Here is a 16,840-nt window from a genome sequence, read left to right on the forward strand (position 1 = left end):
ATTGTACCAGGCTTTTGTGGGATTGAAATCATAAAAGATTTGAGAATTCATAGAATCATACCAAAGGCTGTATGTTAGAGATGAACTAAAATAGAGGTTCATCCTCTGGGGAACATCGATGTGTTCAGTACAACCTGCCCATTATATTTTGGCATTTCTTGTGTAAAAGTGGACATTTTGACCTCATGGTCACACCAGAGTGTAATAATCACATGGGGATCATGAATATTCACAGCTAATCTATAGAAATCTGGCAAGAGGTTATTGAGAAATCTTGCTCAAATTACTAATGTCAGACAGCCAAATGTAAAATTCAGATAGACATATAGCTCAGTTCATTGTTTAATCTGAACATTATGGAGTATTTATACCAACATTTTGAAATAAATATTTATTATTTCTATAACTATAATAAGTAAGTATTTAAGAAGTAACATAAAGTAGTCTATGGAGATCAAGTCAGCTTTCTGTGTAACACCAGATGCCAGAGAGTCATATAACCCTCTGTGGCCAACAAACTAAACCCTAGTTATGACTTACAAATCTTCTGATCAGCCAATAGAATTATACAGAGGATTTCAGAAATAAGTTTAGCTATAACTGCAAAAAGCAAATTTACATTTAGATAACTCATGGTATTCATGTCCAAGTATATGAATAAAAGAAAAATTAATGAATCATAAACACCACTTTTAAATATGGCACAAATGATCTGTAACTTAGTGTACAGAGAATCTAGTGTTTCTGCTGGCTTGATGTTTCGTTGCTGGCCACTTGCCAGTCGGCCTTATCCGTTTTGGTAAAACTGTGGTAGGCATATTCAAATTAGGATTTTCACCAGCTAAATGGACTTATCATTTGCAAATAAAAGGTTGGTATGCAGTTGAAAGATCCGGAATAAGCAGGTTCTGCAACTATGTATATTTACTGCTGAAATATAGACTATTTTAAGTGGCACATAAATATTTGTGGCAAATAAAAACTGCATCCTACACTAGCTACTCCCTTTAGGACTGCTATAGTGAGTTATCGACAGAATGATGTAATTACAGGGGGACTTATTAGCTTATTGTAGGCTACTTCTAATACACGGTCCATTGACTGAACTCCCGCTCACCGCGATGTTACGAAGGTGTTTTGACAGATGTCGGTGAAGGCGGAAGGAAATATGAACCTCTGAGTCGCACGCAGCGGTCACACCCCCTCTGAACACCGCAGACTCTAGCCGGCACACACATAGCCACACACATTGACATAAGCTGGGCACAACAGTGCTGACACACAGAAGACCAGGGAGAAATAGTATTTAACCCATTTCTTCTTCACGTCACACCGTGCTGCCTGAATGTGACGCGACAACGCACCTGGTAAGGACTTTATTGTTTTTATTTTTCCCCATTTGCTCGGGAAATAAATATACAGAAAAGAATGCATTTTCAGTGGCAGCAATATGGAAAACGAGGCGTACAGTCGTTTAAAGGGAAGTTGCGCAGCAAGATGATCAAGCCATAAAAGTCACGAAATATTATTTGCCGCGAAACTTCGAAATGACATTTATAGGCACAAAGGGCGACTGTAAAAGTATCAGTATTTGGCCAGTGCGTTGTTACACCATATAGTATGTTATCTTCAGTTCTAGATGTTACTCTGAATGTTACATGTGTCCTGATAGATTTGTTATTTTCCGTGTAAATGATGCACATGAGGAAACTCCAGAATGCACTGTCCATCTCCATCCAGGACATAACCCACTGGCTTTGATATGCTTTCATTTGGAGTAAGGTGATGTCATTTGAAGGAGTAGCTATATTGAAAGTATCTTTGAAATAAGGGTTGAATCATTTGCTGGAAGCTCAGCAGGATTCCTATCTTGAAATAGCATTATCCTGTCAACATTTATACTTGAACATTGTTTAATCATTCAGTGATTTCCAAAGTGCTTCCTCGGACCACCAGAGCATTCAAAGGGGACGTCAATACAAGGAGTTGTTTAATTTGACCAGTTATATAACAGCTTTTAGTGGTTAGCACAATGACAGAATGGCTGTTGTGATTGCAGGTTTCACCAAGTTGTCCCTCCACCTAGTGTAAACAGCTACAAACTTGAACCAAGCCTTCCAAGTCATATATAGCAACATGAATTGTCTCTTGCACTAGTTTCCTGTAAATGCTTATCTAAAATCGGTTTTGTGGTGCAATGTGAATATATTTCTGGGGTCCAGTGATGCGCAAAAGTTTGAAAACATTATCATGCAATTTCCTGTTGGGCTGCAGGATCCTGGTTGATCCTCTTTAACAAATACCAGCTGTACTAAAGTACACAAAATGAAAAGGTGTGTCCGCGTCTAAGTATGCTGGCATGAACTGAAGTAGCACTATAATACTTAGTTTTGTTTTCACTTTTGTGTGTGCCCTTTTCTTTTCTTTGTTATTTAAATCAACTTACTATGTGAATGTGGCTTGAAATCTTTGCTAAAATTGACAAAGATGGTGCTCACATTTGTGCTATTTCTTTAAAGAATAAAGCTTTAATGTGTGCAAGCAACTGGCACAAAACACCCATGCACATTTTGGAAATGTAAAACAATAACTCATCATTTGCTAGGCTGTTCCCAGATGACCGAAATAGAGAGGAGAGGACCCTCAGTTGATGAGTTCCTCCTTGTATGCAGCAGAGTTCCACAGGCTTGGTGATGACAGCTGAGAAGCATGTCGGTGTAAGGATGCCTCAGTGACACTCTGCTGTATGCCATTTTTCAAGTCAAAAGTAGCCTCATAAACACATCGTACAAACCATACGGTGGCAGATGCTTTTGTTGTAAGAATTAAATGATAAAAAGCTGCACATTTCCTCAGCTGGGATTGGCTCCAGCACGCAATCCTGTACGCAGGATAAGCGGTTGATGATGGATGGATGGATGGACGGACATTTCTTCCAAAAACATGCTGAGAATAGAGGGATATTATACTGCTTTAGTTAGAAGGAAGTTAGCTGCAACTGGAATGATGTTATCATTAAACTTGTGACAAAGTTCAGTGCCAAGCTGAATGGTCAGTCATTTTAGGTGATTGGGCAAAGGATAAGATTGGACGCAATCTCTGCATGAGGTCATCCGTTTGTCATTCTAGTTACAGTAGCTCCCTTAACACAAACAATAGTCAGTTAATACTCATGAACATGTAACTGAATAATTCAAGCTATTCAGAATTGTTTTGGGTTTTTTTTACGTTTAATAACCCACGAAGGAAGCTGAAAGTTTTATCTTGCCTTAAACAGCACTGGCAGTGGCTCTGCTATCCATTAACTGCCTCAGCATGTGAAGTCTCTTGAGGGAATACTAAGAGGGACTGCCACATTTCAATAACTAAAGATTGTGCCAATGACAGTTGCTGTGGCTTTTCTGAAATAGTGAGCGGGGTGTCTCAGGGGCACATACAGATAGCAAATGTGATTCCAGCTGCCACTGTGGCATCCCAGTCTTAATGATAGGGCAGTTGATTGAGTGGAGTGTTTCTTTTCATACGCTTTGAGCTGTGTATCGAGTTGCCGGACCATTGTTGATCAGAGCTACTTTTGCCGTTACATGAAATAAACAGGTGATGAGGATTACACAGCTGTCGTTCTCTACTCCAAAGGGGAGTCTTAATCATGTCTGTGTGTGCGTGGACTTTTATCCATATGAGAACCATTATCAGTTTAATTCTGTTTTATTATCCAAAACATTATAATTCACGCTAGCCTGTTCGGTTTAGTTCATTTTGGTTAGCTGCAATTATTTTCTAATCTACAATGTAGAATACCTGCCTTTCTAGTTTTGCATGTTGTTCCTGTTGATACTGTATTGTTCTATGTTGACAGCCAAGGCTGTCCATTCAGATGCTAGTTATACAAGTTCAAAATTATATTTTTGTGAAGAATTCTATCTTTGGTTAATTATTGTTATAATTACCAATAGAGTCTATTTTATTATGATTCTGACAATTGACACCTGACAATTCAATCTTTAGATGATCAAAAACTGCTATGATAATCGAGACTGAAACCAGGAAGTTCAACTTAAACCGGGAAATATGTTGTGTTTCTAGCCACTGTGGTGCCGTTTTTGACTGCATCATCAAGTCTAGGATTTGGTACAGAGTTAATAACAGTTATATCATTTCAGTGGTTGATAGGGTGGAGTTGGTGAAGTAATTAGTTCACTGTTCAGATGTTGTAAAAGTGAGAAACCTGAAAAAGTGTAATTAACTAAAAGTCCTCACAAGTATAGTAGTAAGACACATGTTTGTCGGCAACTGCATTTGTATGTCTAGTTGTGAATGATTAAACACAAAGCCTACCACAGCCTTTTTGGAGAGGCTGAAATCTCAGTGATTAGGCTGCCGACCACACAGTGTGGGGCAAGGACAGCTGCAGCTGGTTATCAATCGAGCGTTCAGAGTGAGGCTATCGTAACTCCCACTGTTCAATAATACCAACCAGTTTTTATATTGAATACTGAAAGCAAGGGCAGTCCTATTTCTTATACACACACACACACACACACTACATATATATGTAGTCACACTTTGGTAAAATAATATTCTTGTGTGTTAATAAAGCAGTAATAATGTAATAGTTACTTTGGCTGGGGATCCTTAGCTCCGTATAGCTGTTTTGTATACAGTATCTGCTGACACTCATTCAAAGTTTTCAAGGAAACTATTTTCAGCCATATGAAAGTGCCTTAAAGACAGATGTGGTTTAAGCATTTTATCACAGTTATTATAACAGACAGACAAATCTATGAGACTTAAACTCGTAAAAATGTCCTAAGGGTTTGGTATATAAAGCATAATTTAGAAGGCTGTTATATCTTATTTATTTTATCTTATTTATTTAACTGTTCAGCTACCACATGCTAGAAAGGGGCACATCTGAATGTCATTCTCGAAATGTGCACAGTAAGCTGCTAAATTGACGGTCTGTTGAAACTGGACCTTCAGGAAATTATTCTCTGAAAGCCAAAAACAACAAGCTGCCAGAAATGAGGAGAGTGGGATGTTTGTGGAGCACGAGGTGGAGGCGGGGGAAGATGGATCCATTTCAATGAGTTTCAAAAATAGTAGAAAGGAGGCACACTGGGACCACCATGTGATGGCTTGTGCTGCTTTTGAAATCCACGTCATGCATCATCAGGCAATTTCCTTCTTCCAAAGTCCGTGAAGATGAGTCTCATATTGAAAAATCAATTATTTGATCCCTGGCCTTCACTGTACCCTCAAGGATCATATGTCACAGATAATGCCTTGTGGACTTTGGAAAGAACTAGACCCTCCAACTATAGAATTGTATTTTTTGTTTAGTTAACCGTTTTCCTATCAGTCTAGTGGGGTGATGGTGACTGAAGGTATTTAACTCAGACTGAGGTGTGTGTTTAACAGTAACCATGGCGTTTATTCACACAGGACAAGGCATATAAAAACAACCAAGCCGTGACTACTCTTTTCTGTGAAGATGCCTACATTTGTTTAATATGGTGTGAAAAAACATTTAGCAGCTGTGCATTCACTGCACTTAGGCCTGTTCTATTCGACAAGCAAAATATGGTCTTTCCTCAAAATGATCCGCTCAGTTGTTGGAAAAAAATATTTTAAGCCACATCAGTTCACATCTTCAACTTTCTCTCATCACATTCTCAAGATGTTCAAAGTGGTGAGGCTTGGCAAGACGTATCAGTTAATCATTTGGAGAAATGCAGTGATAGGCTGAGACCGACTTAGAAGTAAAATAGTACTGAACAGGCTGGCTTTCCATATTTTTCACCTCATTTGAAAACTGTCTTCTGAAGACCGTGATTAGAGTTCAAACATTTCTATACCAGTTTTTATTTTATTTTAGCTGTGTTACTGTATATCTTCTGCAGTGGAGGAAATAGAGGTATGGTATATCTTAATGATAACTGTATCTTTGTATTAGTGTTTTGTAGTAGGCTCAACAGTTCAGTAGTCAGATGACTGACGTAAGACTGCCCTCTATGCAAATGATCAGTGACTAAATAAAACTGGTTCTGTTGGGATGGCCTACACTACTCCAGATTGCCTTCTTTTTCACAGCTGTTCTCTTTCTTCACTCAGCTTTTGCATTAATACTGCTTTTGAGGCACATCTCTGATGGCTCATCTCTGTTGGATATTGTATTTCATGGATAATTGACTCTTGGCTTTCTTTAAATGTATTTTTCTTCCGTGATAATTGCTCATTCAGTTGTTCACTCAGATGATTAATATCCATTGTATGCCGTCAGTGCCTTGAAAAGGTGATTGAATAACCACTTATTGTTTGCTTTCTAATATTTTCCAAAAATCGGCTCTACAACTCTTTATTTGTGACAGTTTGAGGTGGGCTGGCTGCAATGATGTCCAGGTCCACGAAATCTGCCTCGAGGTCTCGGAGCCGCTCAAGGTCCCGGTCAAGATCCCACTCAAGATCCCACTCCACCTCTCGCTCTAGAAGTCGCTCTAGATCCCGGTCCAGGAAGCGTCACTACAGGTAGTCTATTTTATGAACAATCCTCCTTTCTGGACAATCTATTGACTGTACTGTGTTTTTGTGGTCAAGATCAACTGCCTTTTACTTGACTGTTTAAGATGCCCTTGAGTTGCCACTCTGGAAGGGTATTATACAGTATGTACGAATGAAGAACGCCGTGACCCACCAAATGCTTTAAGTATAAATGACTGTGACCCAAAAAAAGTTGGTTGTCAAGAAGGAAAGAAAAACTGCAGGTGCAGCAGGGAAAGTGTTGCATCAGTATTGATCATCCTATGTTCCCTGCTAAGCTCCTTTTCCACTCAAATTCTATCTAGTAAATCTTGCCTTGTCCTAAACTACTGATCATAAAATGTACTGGTAAAATTTTACATGTAAAAAAATATATATGCAGGTAGTTTATTTGTGACAGTGGGAATGTCAACAAGCAGTTCTGTGTTTGGTTATAATCAGTGTTTCCTGTTAGCTACATGTGTGTTGATTTCCGTATGCAAGATCTTGCCTTGTTCTGGACGCTGTGACTCTGGTTCTCCTATGAACTGACAAAGCTGTTGTAGCATATTAATGGATTTGGTTGTGACCCAAACTCTGGAGTCAGCTTCTGTGTCAAGAGGAAATTGATGTATGAGAAAGAGTTCAGCTGTGGGTTAGTGAACTAACTTAAGTTGGAGTGGATATTACTGCAATGTGCACTGCATGTGAAAACATTTCCATATTAGTCGGCCACAGTAGCAAATGAATATTTTATCAAGATTTTTATCAAGAGGGCAGCATTTATTGTTGGTTGCTTTGCTTAAATAAAAATGCCCTTGTAATAGGGTTATCTGCTGGCTCTGATGTGCATTCGAAAGAAAAAGGCTTCACTCTGATGTCTTTGTGGTTTCTGGCAGGATGACTGTATCATGGCAATAAAATGGCAAGGGTGGCTCATTTCCTGGCAGTGTCGCAGCACGTATTAAAATTAGCATTAAGAAGAGACATGGAAGGAATCTAATGGGTTACTCTTCCTCTTGAACCCACCTTGCACATGTGCAAATGGGTTTGTGGTCACACTGGAACTGTCCAAGCCTGAATGCACAGATTTGCATAAAATTGTATAGTATATAAACACAAACCAAAAAAGCAGCACACACCCACACACAAAAGTTATTTTCCTACATCTGCTGGGAAAAACATCCAACATAATAATAATCATTTAAAAAAGAAACAGTTCTAATTTGTTTGAGTTTTTTCTCAACTTCCCTCTGTCTCTTTCTTCAGACATCATCACCTTAGTACTTAAATTTGCCACAGATGTAGACTGTGTCTCAGCAAAACAGATTTCTCACATTGACGTTTCTCAGTGACTTATCAAGTGTTTAACAAGAGGAACTAGAATTTATCTTGCTGAAATATAACAATAAGCAGACATTAAGATGTAGATGTCTGCATCTTGGTAACACTCAATTGTGTTTAATTGGCATTATTGATAAAGCCTCACCAAACTGGTTGGACAGCCTACGTAGCTGCCAAACACAGTCAAAAGGATTCCAGTAGAATTTTTTTCCCCCTCTTATGGTCCATGTGACGCTCTACCAGAGCTGGCCAGAGGAGATGTATCTGTAGCTCGCACTGTGAGTGCGCAGTGCTGCTCAGTGCGCTGCCTTCTTTGAATCACTCTGTATTCCAATGAAAGAACACACTAGGTGAGTCCTGTGCTTCTTTAGGCTTTTTATATGGCTTTGGAATGCGTTTGCATGTAGCGTGGTACTGCTTTGCTTTGTCAATTTAGAATAGTGTTCTGCAATGTACTGTAGGCTTTGTATGCAATTGTACATTTCGTTAGTTGTTAGCAAGTTACTTTTTTTTTATTGACAATTGAAAAAAAGTTGCTAAAGATATAGTTGTGGAAGAAAAACTTAACAAAACATTACAGAACTACTTTGATGTCTAATTTAGATTTGCAACATTCATAATCTCAAGAGGTGTCTGTGGAAAGTAAGGGATGTTGTGTCGACATGCGGTTAGTCTTAAAAGAGCATGTTGGGCTCATTTAATCATTGATTTGAACAAGAGAATATACTGTATCATGGTTCATAATCTTAAGACTGTGTTCCTTAAGGTTCAGGATAGAGAACAAAATAAGGGGTTTTAAGTGCAGCAGAGCCACCATGTGGACTTATCTGACCCTGCAGCTTGGCTCAAAACCACACTGAAATCTCTGCTTTTCTCCATGCAGTGCTCCTTTGTGGGTTCCTATATATACCCACACACACATGCATATGTTTTGCCAATTCCAAATGATATATGGATGCCGGATGCAACTGCACATCTATATATTATGTGTTTTTTGGTATTATGCTGCGTATTTCTTTTCCATATGTTAGGCGTGACTGATTTAAGTGGCAATCGGCTGAGTAGTATTTTTTTTCCCGGTGTGTCTTTCTCTCAGCATTTGGTATAAAGTGGTGATCGCTGAGGTTTTACTGCCCCAAAGGTTTATGAGTGAAGCAGTTTGGGTTCCTGTGGTACTCATTTCATCATTGTCTATTTAGCCATTGTGACATTTAGTGCACTACAGTGTTCTTTGTCCCTTTATTCTAAGACAAGACAATGTCCGGCTTTTACTGACCAAGTTGAACTACATTTGTGTCATCGGGGTGTGTGTGTGTGTGTGTGTGTGTGTGTGTGTATTCATAAAATGTCACATTTTGTAGTTATCTCTATGTTTAGAGGTTGTCAATTAGAGTTTCAGCAATTTTTGTATACTAGATTGCATTACTATCCTAAAAAGTAAAAAAAACCCTGGAAATTAAGTAATACCTATGTGCTTTATTTTCCCCCTTGCTTTCGTTCACAGATCTAGGTCTCGGTCATGGTCAAGATCTCATTCTCCATCTCATAACCGGGAGAAGAAATATCAGAGGGGGTACCAGAACAGTCGTGAGTTCCGGGGCTACCACCGCGGCTTCCGGAGGCCGTACAACTTCAGGGGCAGAGGGCGGGGTTACTTCCCACGTGGGCGCTACCAGCGTGGCGGAGGGGGTGGTGGCTATAACAACAACAACAACTTCCGGCCGAACTGGAAGAATTACAAGCAGCACCCTCAAACACAGCAACAACAGCAACAACAGCAAAACCATTCACGAGGACGATCTCACAACCTCCAGAAACGCTCAGGAAGCCCCCCTCATGGTCCCTCTCACCACTCTGACCGATCCTCCTCTCCATTATCCAGACACTCGCAACATTCTCCCTCTTCCTCACACTCCTCCTCACCCAAATGCAGGCCAGTCTCATTGCTGACTAACCAAAACTCCAAAGATGTGAAAGAGGAGCTCTCAGCCTCCAAGGAGGTCCAAAAAGGGGGTGGGGGAGATGGGGAGCCAGTGGAGCTCGCCGGGGTGCTGGCAGGAGGTGGAAAAGAAGGTGCAGTCAGTGGGAAAACTGAGGGGAACTGTCAGGGCCCGACAGACTGCAACAGCAGTCAAAAGTCAACGAGTCCTCAGGCGATCTCTACTGTCATTGTTGGTCAGAACAGCCAAACTACTAATCAGTCTAGTCCCTCCCCTAAATTCACAAAGGACATCAGCAATGGCGCCCCCTCCTGGCCGATGGGGGGTAGTTCATCCACAACAAAAAAGCCCTCACATGAAGGTCTAAATCCAATGCTTTCCAGCTTTGACTTCTTCTCCAACAAAGAATACCTGGATGGAGATAAAACAGCAATCTCCATTGCCTTCGGAAAGTAAGATTGATTTTACTATTTTTTCTCAAGTATAAATAATTTACAATGAATAATTCTGACATTGTTCTAGCAAACTATCCAAGCTTTGAAGATAGAGCAATGTTATTAATTAATAGCATTGGGTTTGAAAGTTTTGTGTTTTCATGTGTGGTTGTCATGACACACCAAAATACCATAGATAAAATACTTATTTGACACAAAAAAATATATATTGTTGAGATTATCTTAGATAATCACCTGTAAGTTAAATTCTTGCAGTTGTCTCTCAAGTTGCATGCCCAGTTAGATGCAGTTCTCTCTTTTTCCTTGTTTAGGTTTTTGGAGGAGCAAAATAAAAAAGCTAAAGCTTGGGAAAATGGCAAGAACCCAGAAGCAAATGATGTGGATATGGAAAAAGAGAAAGTAAATGGTAAAGCATCCGTCTCTGACTCAATGTCAAGAAAATACAAAGAGGACATTGATGGTGAAGTGTCTCTGAACAGCTTGTTGAAAGCTTCTCCTTTTCTGTCTGCTGATGGGGAGGATGAGGAAAAGATGATAATCAAGCGTTATTCAAAGTCACTTCACAAAGACTGGAATAATGGGGATGAGTCCTCTAAACCAAAGAGCAAGGTCACTCACTCAGCCCAGGAACTGTTTGAGGAATGTTTTGGCAAATGGCAGAATATGGCACAGGTAACCAACAGTGACCTTGACGCCATGGTAGAGGACATATATCCCAGTCAAAAGCAGGATAAAGCAGCGGCCATTGCTGCAGCCCTCGCCAAGAGGGAGTTAGCAGGAACATTTGAGGAACTGCCCCCAGACATGGTTGGTAAAGCCAAGAAGATGGGAAAGTCTCCCCCTATCCCATCTCCTACACTAAAACCAAGGAGGAACTCTGACAGAGAGATGTTTATGATCAGGGGAGAGGACTTGCCTTTCATGTCCTCAAGAAAACAGGAAGCAAAATTAAATGTCAGACTGGATTTCCTTGGAGATAGCCTAATAAGGTGAGTTTCATATAATGGTTTCTGGTCCCATAAGTCATTTCTGTACACCCAACTGCAGGCTTTGAAATAGTAAGGGCACTTTTGCTGTAAACCGATGATTTACAGATTTCTGTAGAGAATGATGTATATTAATAAATGCATTTTCTGCATTGGTTTCCTTGTTTGAATGTTTAATCTGATCAGAGAACAACATGGTTTCTGCTTTATCCCCAGAGCTACAGACTAAAAAACCATGTTGTTTTTGTCATTTTCAGCTCTTCTGATATTTTAGCTGAGGAGCGACAGTTGTCTCAGGATCTTGTGCAGTCCTCAAAAAAGGATCAGGAGTTCCGCTCTATCTTTCAACATGTTCCGAATGCTCAGTTACAGAGGAGTCCCTCTGAGCTGTTTGCTCAACACATTGTCACCATTGTTCACCACATTAAAGGTGAGTCGTCACTTCTCTTGTTGTCCTCACATATATAATTAACAACAAAGAGTGGAGTAATCTCATACATATATATACACACACACACACACACTTCAGTTATTCAATTCAATGCAGCATCACAGTTGGATGGAAAATTGACACTAGAAGCACTAACAACTTTAACAGCTGTTTTTACTGTCTCCATGTACAGCTCAGCACTTCCCCTCCTCTGGAATTACTTTAAACGAGCGATTCACCATGTACCAAAGACGAGCTGCAGAGAAGGAAATGATGAAGCCAAGAAAAAGCCCAGAGATACACAGGTAGAGTCGCCTACTGAGTGACCCTCTCACCTTCTGTGTGCTGTGGCTTCACCTCCTCTTTTAACAGCTTTCAGGTATTTCTCTCACTTTTCCTACCTGAAAATCAACAGACTATCTTGGCTTATTTGTTCTCATGCTCAGTGGAGGTCAGTTTTATTTTCCCACCAACCTTTTTCTGTTTTATGTCGTCTTTGCTGTTCAGTGTCGCTCACGGTTTGTTGTTTTGGCCCCTGTACCGTGGTTCTTGTACTATGTGCATTTAATTATCTTGTCTTAACTGTGTTTCTTTCTCACAGGAGAATTGATGTTTCACCAAGAGCTTTTAAGAAACACTCTCAACTTTTTGAGGCGATGAAAAGCTCAGAGGATGGCACTTACAAGGTGACTGAACATTTTGCAGTATGAAGTATGTTGGAAAAACAAACAACAGCAAACCAGTGTGCAAGCCAGATGCCTTTAGACTGCACTCTCTTAAAGCCTGTGGCTTTCCTTGAAGGGAGATGCACAAAGTCTAAGAAATGCAAATGCAAAATAAGGCACTTTGACTTGGTTGTTTGTTATATATCGCCTTCACACATGGTGAAATGGTTAGACTGTGGGCACAAGCCTGATCCAGGCTAATGAATCATATAAGTTGAGAAATGGAAGCCACTGTGCCAAAGCTGTTCAAAGGACTCTAAGCAATTGTCTTCGTAAGTATTCTTTAAAAAATAAGGAACGGAATTAACCAACAACAGGCACTTTATGCACCTGTGCTTATATTTACATGCTTAACTTTCTGAGTAAACCCTCACACTATAGAATATATTGATGCTCTTGGACACCTATGGTCAATCATTTGTAAACATGATGTGCAAATACTACTAAAATGCATTAAACTGAGTAAACTCTTTGTTAATGCGCCATACTAGTGGTTTTGCCAGTCATACAACTATGAAGCGTGTATACTTCATAGTAGGTACGAGCAACTATTTCCCAAAGCATACCTCAAAGTTTTTAGATTAGTTTCCTACCTTCCAGGCAGCTATTGATTTCAGTTCATGTCAGTACAATATGATAAGCAATATATCACTGACTTGAAACTTGCTTTATATAGGACATACATCACTGTGAACGATCCAGTGGTTGTTTGAAAACACTTGGTTATGAATACCTGAAGGCACCATGTCGCTGAGGCCCTGATGTTCAAAATGTGGAAAGTGGCTGCTGGAAGTCATGTTACACATACAAACAAGCAAGGGTGATGTGAAATATGCTGGTGCTGTTTGTTGCTGTTGTGCAGCAAATTCTTTTAGCCTTGGATGCTGGACTTTGCCGCAAGCATTTGAATGCACCAGTTAGGAGGTTTACAGAACACACCCTACTGACAGCTGACCTTCCAGTAGTGGAACTTTGACACAAAATAAAGCTGACTAAATGTTGACGGTGATGGATTGCCTATCTGAAGCAATAAAGTAGATTTTCTTACCATATTTAAATAGCTGCCTTGAAGGCAGAAAAATCCATTTAACAACATATGCTTTGGAGAATGGTTCAGACTTTTAGGTAATCCTAAAACATGCAAAACTACTGTTTTGGCCCTTGAAGTGCACTGGAAAATTCGCTTAGTTTTACTCATGCCAGCTGGCTGTTACCCAGGTTTTCCCCTTTACCCATGGACCTCACTATTTAATTTACAAACCAGCTTGGCTGACAGCAGATTGATAGCATCTACATGCTAATTCAAAGTCTGTCCACGACGTTGTGTTCTGTTTTGATTTGCTCAGGAGTGTGGAGAAAAAATGAAGGGTGACCCAATGGACCTTCGTCTGGATATTGAGCGCCGTAAAAAATATTCCACCCACGAAAGAGTTTATAATCAGAATCGGGGAGGAGATATAGAAGATTCCCCAGATTCTAGTAGAGAGAGATGTGTGGAAAAGTTCTCCAAATGCCACGAGAAATCAAAGTATGTTCAACTGCCCTACGCTTTGTACTCTTTCAAACTATCTACAAATAAGTTGAATACCGGTGTTCATCTACCCTGCATGTTAAACAGTTGTGCATGAAGGATTTTGCATATAACATTTATTCTTTTAGGAAAAGTAAGAAGAAGCGCTCTCGCTCAAGTTCGTCCTCATCTTCCTCATCCTCCAAGTCCCAAAAAGAAGATTTGCCCCATGGCAAGTCTGATCCCAAAGATAAAGGCTTTAACAGGACTCGACTGGATCAAAGGGAGTCCCCAGAGTCAGTTGAAAGAGGAAGGCCACGTGGAGGATTTGTAAGTTTGACCAATTATGTTGGGTTGATGGAGGAGCAGAGTTTGGAGCACTGACTTTTCAACTCCATGTCTTTTTCTCTAATTACAGCAAGTCAGAATCCGTGGAAGGGGCTGGAACAGAGGCAGTTATCAGGGAAACTGTAGTGACAACATGGAAAACATGGCAGTACACCCAAAAAATGAAGACTGGGACCCAGAGTACACTCCCAAGAGCAGAAAATACTACTTGGTAGGGGTGATTTCATTCCCATTCATGCCTACCCATCTCTGTTTAAATTAACCACATGGTGTTATTTAATGTAATCTAGCTCAAGTTAGCACTTTTGGTTTCCTGACACACCTCCATGATTTTTCCACCTTTCTCTCAGCACGATGACAGAGACGGGGAGACAGAGTCCAAGTGGGTGGACAACCGAGGGCGAGGACGGGGAAGCTTCTCGCGTGGAAGGGCACGATTCATCATCCGCAAAGCCACTGGGGGCCCCAACACCAATAGCCCCAAATGGGCCCATGACAAGTTCCAGGTCAACGGGGAGCAAGGTGGCGCACATGAGGAGGAGAAAGGACAGGACCATAAAGAAGGCGAAATCGATGGAGAGAATACTTGAGTAGTGAAGCAATGTGCTGAAAATCTTAATTTTCTTCTGTGTTGTTATGGGATCTGTCTCAGTGATTTTATCCACCAAAATGAATTCATAAATGCAGATTACAATGTTTTAAGACTCTCTATCACTAGGAAAACGTGTAAGCTTTCATTTCAGCGTAGGCTACTCATTCGGATTTTCCACATCAGGATGCAAATTATAACTAGTAGAAGCACTGTTTAAGGGTGAATTGCTGTTTTTTGCTTTATACAGTAAAGTGAAACTTTCAGTGTAGCATTTTGGTAATATACACACTTTTCTCATAGGAATAATTAAAAAATGACTCCTTAATGACATTTGCAATTTCAAGTAGCAAGAGAAAATCACACCATAGATCACGTCAGCTTGTGCCTTATACTTGTGGAAATGAAGAAATGTTTTGTGAGCAGCAAGCAATAGTTGTAGAGGTAAATGTATTCAAATCTTCAATTTTCAACTATGAGTTTTTTAAAAAGAAGGCTTGTTGTTTTGAGGTGTGTCTTGTCAGTTTGTTAAAATGACAGCAATAAGTACAGAGTAGTTCGTGTTGACGTAAAAACATCCCTGTTTAACCAATTGAGAACTCTACAAATGACCCTGATTAGACCATGGGACCAACTGTATGGGGGTCAAAGATTTTACTCTGCAACATATTTACAATACTAGCTGGCGGCACTGTTAGACTGTTATTAAATGTAATAGGTTGTTCATTAAACATTTTGCTGTCAAAGATATCTATACTTTACAGTAACTTTCTGATCTTGGATACCACTTATCAATGTGTGATATTATTGGGGTTATAAATTTTCCTCCAAAGACACTCACTGTAGTTTTTGTACCTAGGCAGGGTTTTGACTTTGTCTGTAAAAGGAGAATTTGTTCTTGTTGTAATTTGCTGTTTGAAAACTTTTTTCAGTCAATGATGATTTAATCAGTTATGTAAATCGTGTGCAATTATGTCATAGAAGAGGCTCAAGATTAGCATTTGTTTGTAGTTTGTAAGAAACAGAGATACAGGATAGTTTGTAGGACCAGGATTACAGTAAGACTAATCCTAGAATAAGAATGTTTGCCTATCTCCAATATTCTTTTCTAGGATGTCTAGGATTAGGCTCATGTCTTTTTGGCCAACTACCCATACAACTGAATTACACAATTATTGTGCCTTGCTGTGGGTGCGCTGGTCTCATTTATACAATACAGGCCAACAGAATTGTTTAAAGGTTACCTGCTTAAGGAATATTGCTTTTTTTAAATAGATGTTACATTTCTTGGAGATTGTAAATTAAAGAGACACTGATTACTTTAATATTTGCATTGATTTGTCTTTTATTTTAAGTTATCTCAGGTATAAGAACAATTCAGATTTGAAATGCCACTTATTGCAGTTAATGTCATTTTCTCATGGGAAGCAAGCTGCAGCTTGATTAATGTCCACAGCTAGACTCCCACCAATTTGCATGGTGACAATCAAAAGTATAGTTCATTAAGTGAATAATCATCTTGAGAACCAAAACACAGCAGTGCATAAAAATAAATTTCAGTTCAGAGCCTTGTATTCTCCAGAAACAGAGCTCTGTGTCCAGGCACATTAATAGAGAGGTGAAGGGAAGGAAAAGATGTGGTAGGAAAAAAAGTGTACAAGCAATGGGGATAACCGCACCCTGGAGAGGATTGTGAAACAAAACCCATTCAAAAATGTGGGGGAGATTCACAAAGAGTGGACTGCAGCTGGAGTCAGTGCTTCAAGAACCACCACGCACAGACGTATGCAAGACATGGGTTTCAGCTGTCGCATTCCTTGTGTCAAGCCACTCTTGAACAAGCGTCAGAAGTGTCTCGCCTGGGCTAAAGACAAAAAGGACTGGACTGCTGCTGAGTGGTCCAAAGTTATGGTCTCTGATGAAAGTAAATTTAGCATTTCCTTCCAATGGTCCCAGAGTCTGGAGGAAGAGAGGAGAGGCACAGAATCCACGTT

At 39.9% G+C, this 16,840-nt stretch overlaps 1 protein-coding gene across 2 annotated transcripts; it reads left to right on the top strand.

Moving 5' to 3' along the window:
• Nucleotides 1-1,225: 1,225 nt before the first annotated feature.
• Nucleotides 1,226-16,171, top strand: thrap3a (thyroid hormone receptor associated protein 3a). Of its 2 annotated transcripts, XM_046045210.1 has the most exons (11): nt 1,226-1,367; nt 6,372-6,528; nt 9,368-10,255; nt 10,570-11,247; nt 11,502-11,674; nt 11,868-11,979; nt 12,276-12,360; nt 13,746-13,927; nt 14,059-14,239; nt 14,328-14,468; nt 14,608-16,171. In XM_046045210.1, the coding sequence occupies exons 2-11, from the start codon at nt 6,392-6,394 to the stop codon at nt 14,845-14,847; spliced, it is 2,817 nt and encodes a 938-aa protein (XP_045901166.1). In that variant the 5' UTR covers nt 1,226-1,367; nt 6,372-6,391; the 3' UTR covers nt 14,848-16,171. The 2 variants fall into 2 exon arrangements, with proteins under 2 accessions (XP_045901166.1, XP_045901167.1); XM_046045211.1 differs by lacking the exons at nt 1,226-1,367; nt 6,372-6,528 and adding an exon at nt 8,132-8,213.
• Nucleotides 16,172-16,840: the final 669 nt, after the last annotated feature.

Source organism: Micropterus dolomieu, linkage group LG03 (genome assembly GCF_021292245.1).
Source record: "Micropterus dolomieu isolate WLL.071019.BEF.003 ecotype Adirondacks linkage group LG03, ASM2129224v1, whole genome shotgun sequence".
NCBI lineage: Eukaryota > Metazoa > Chordata > Actinopteri > Centrarchiformes > Centrarchidae > Micropterus > Micropterus dolomieu.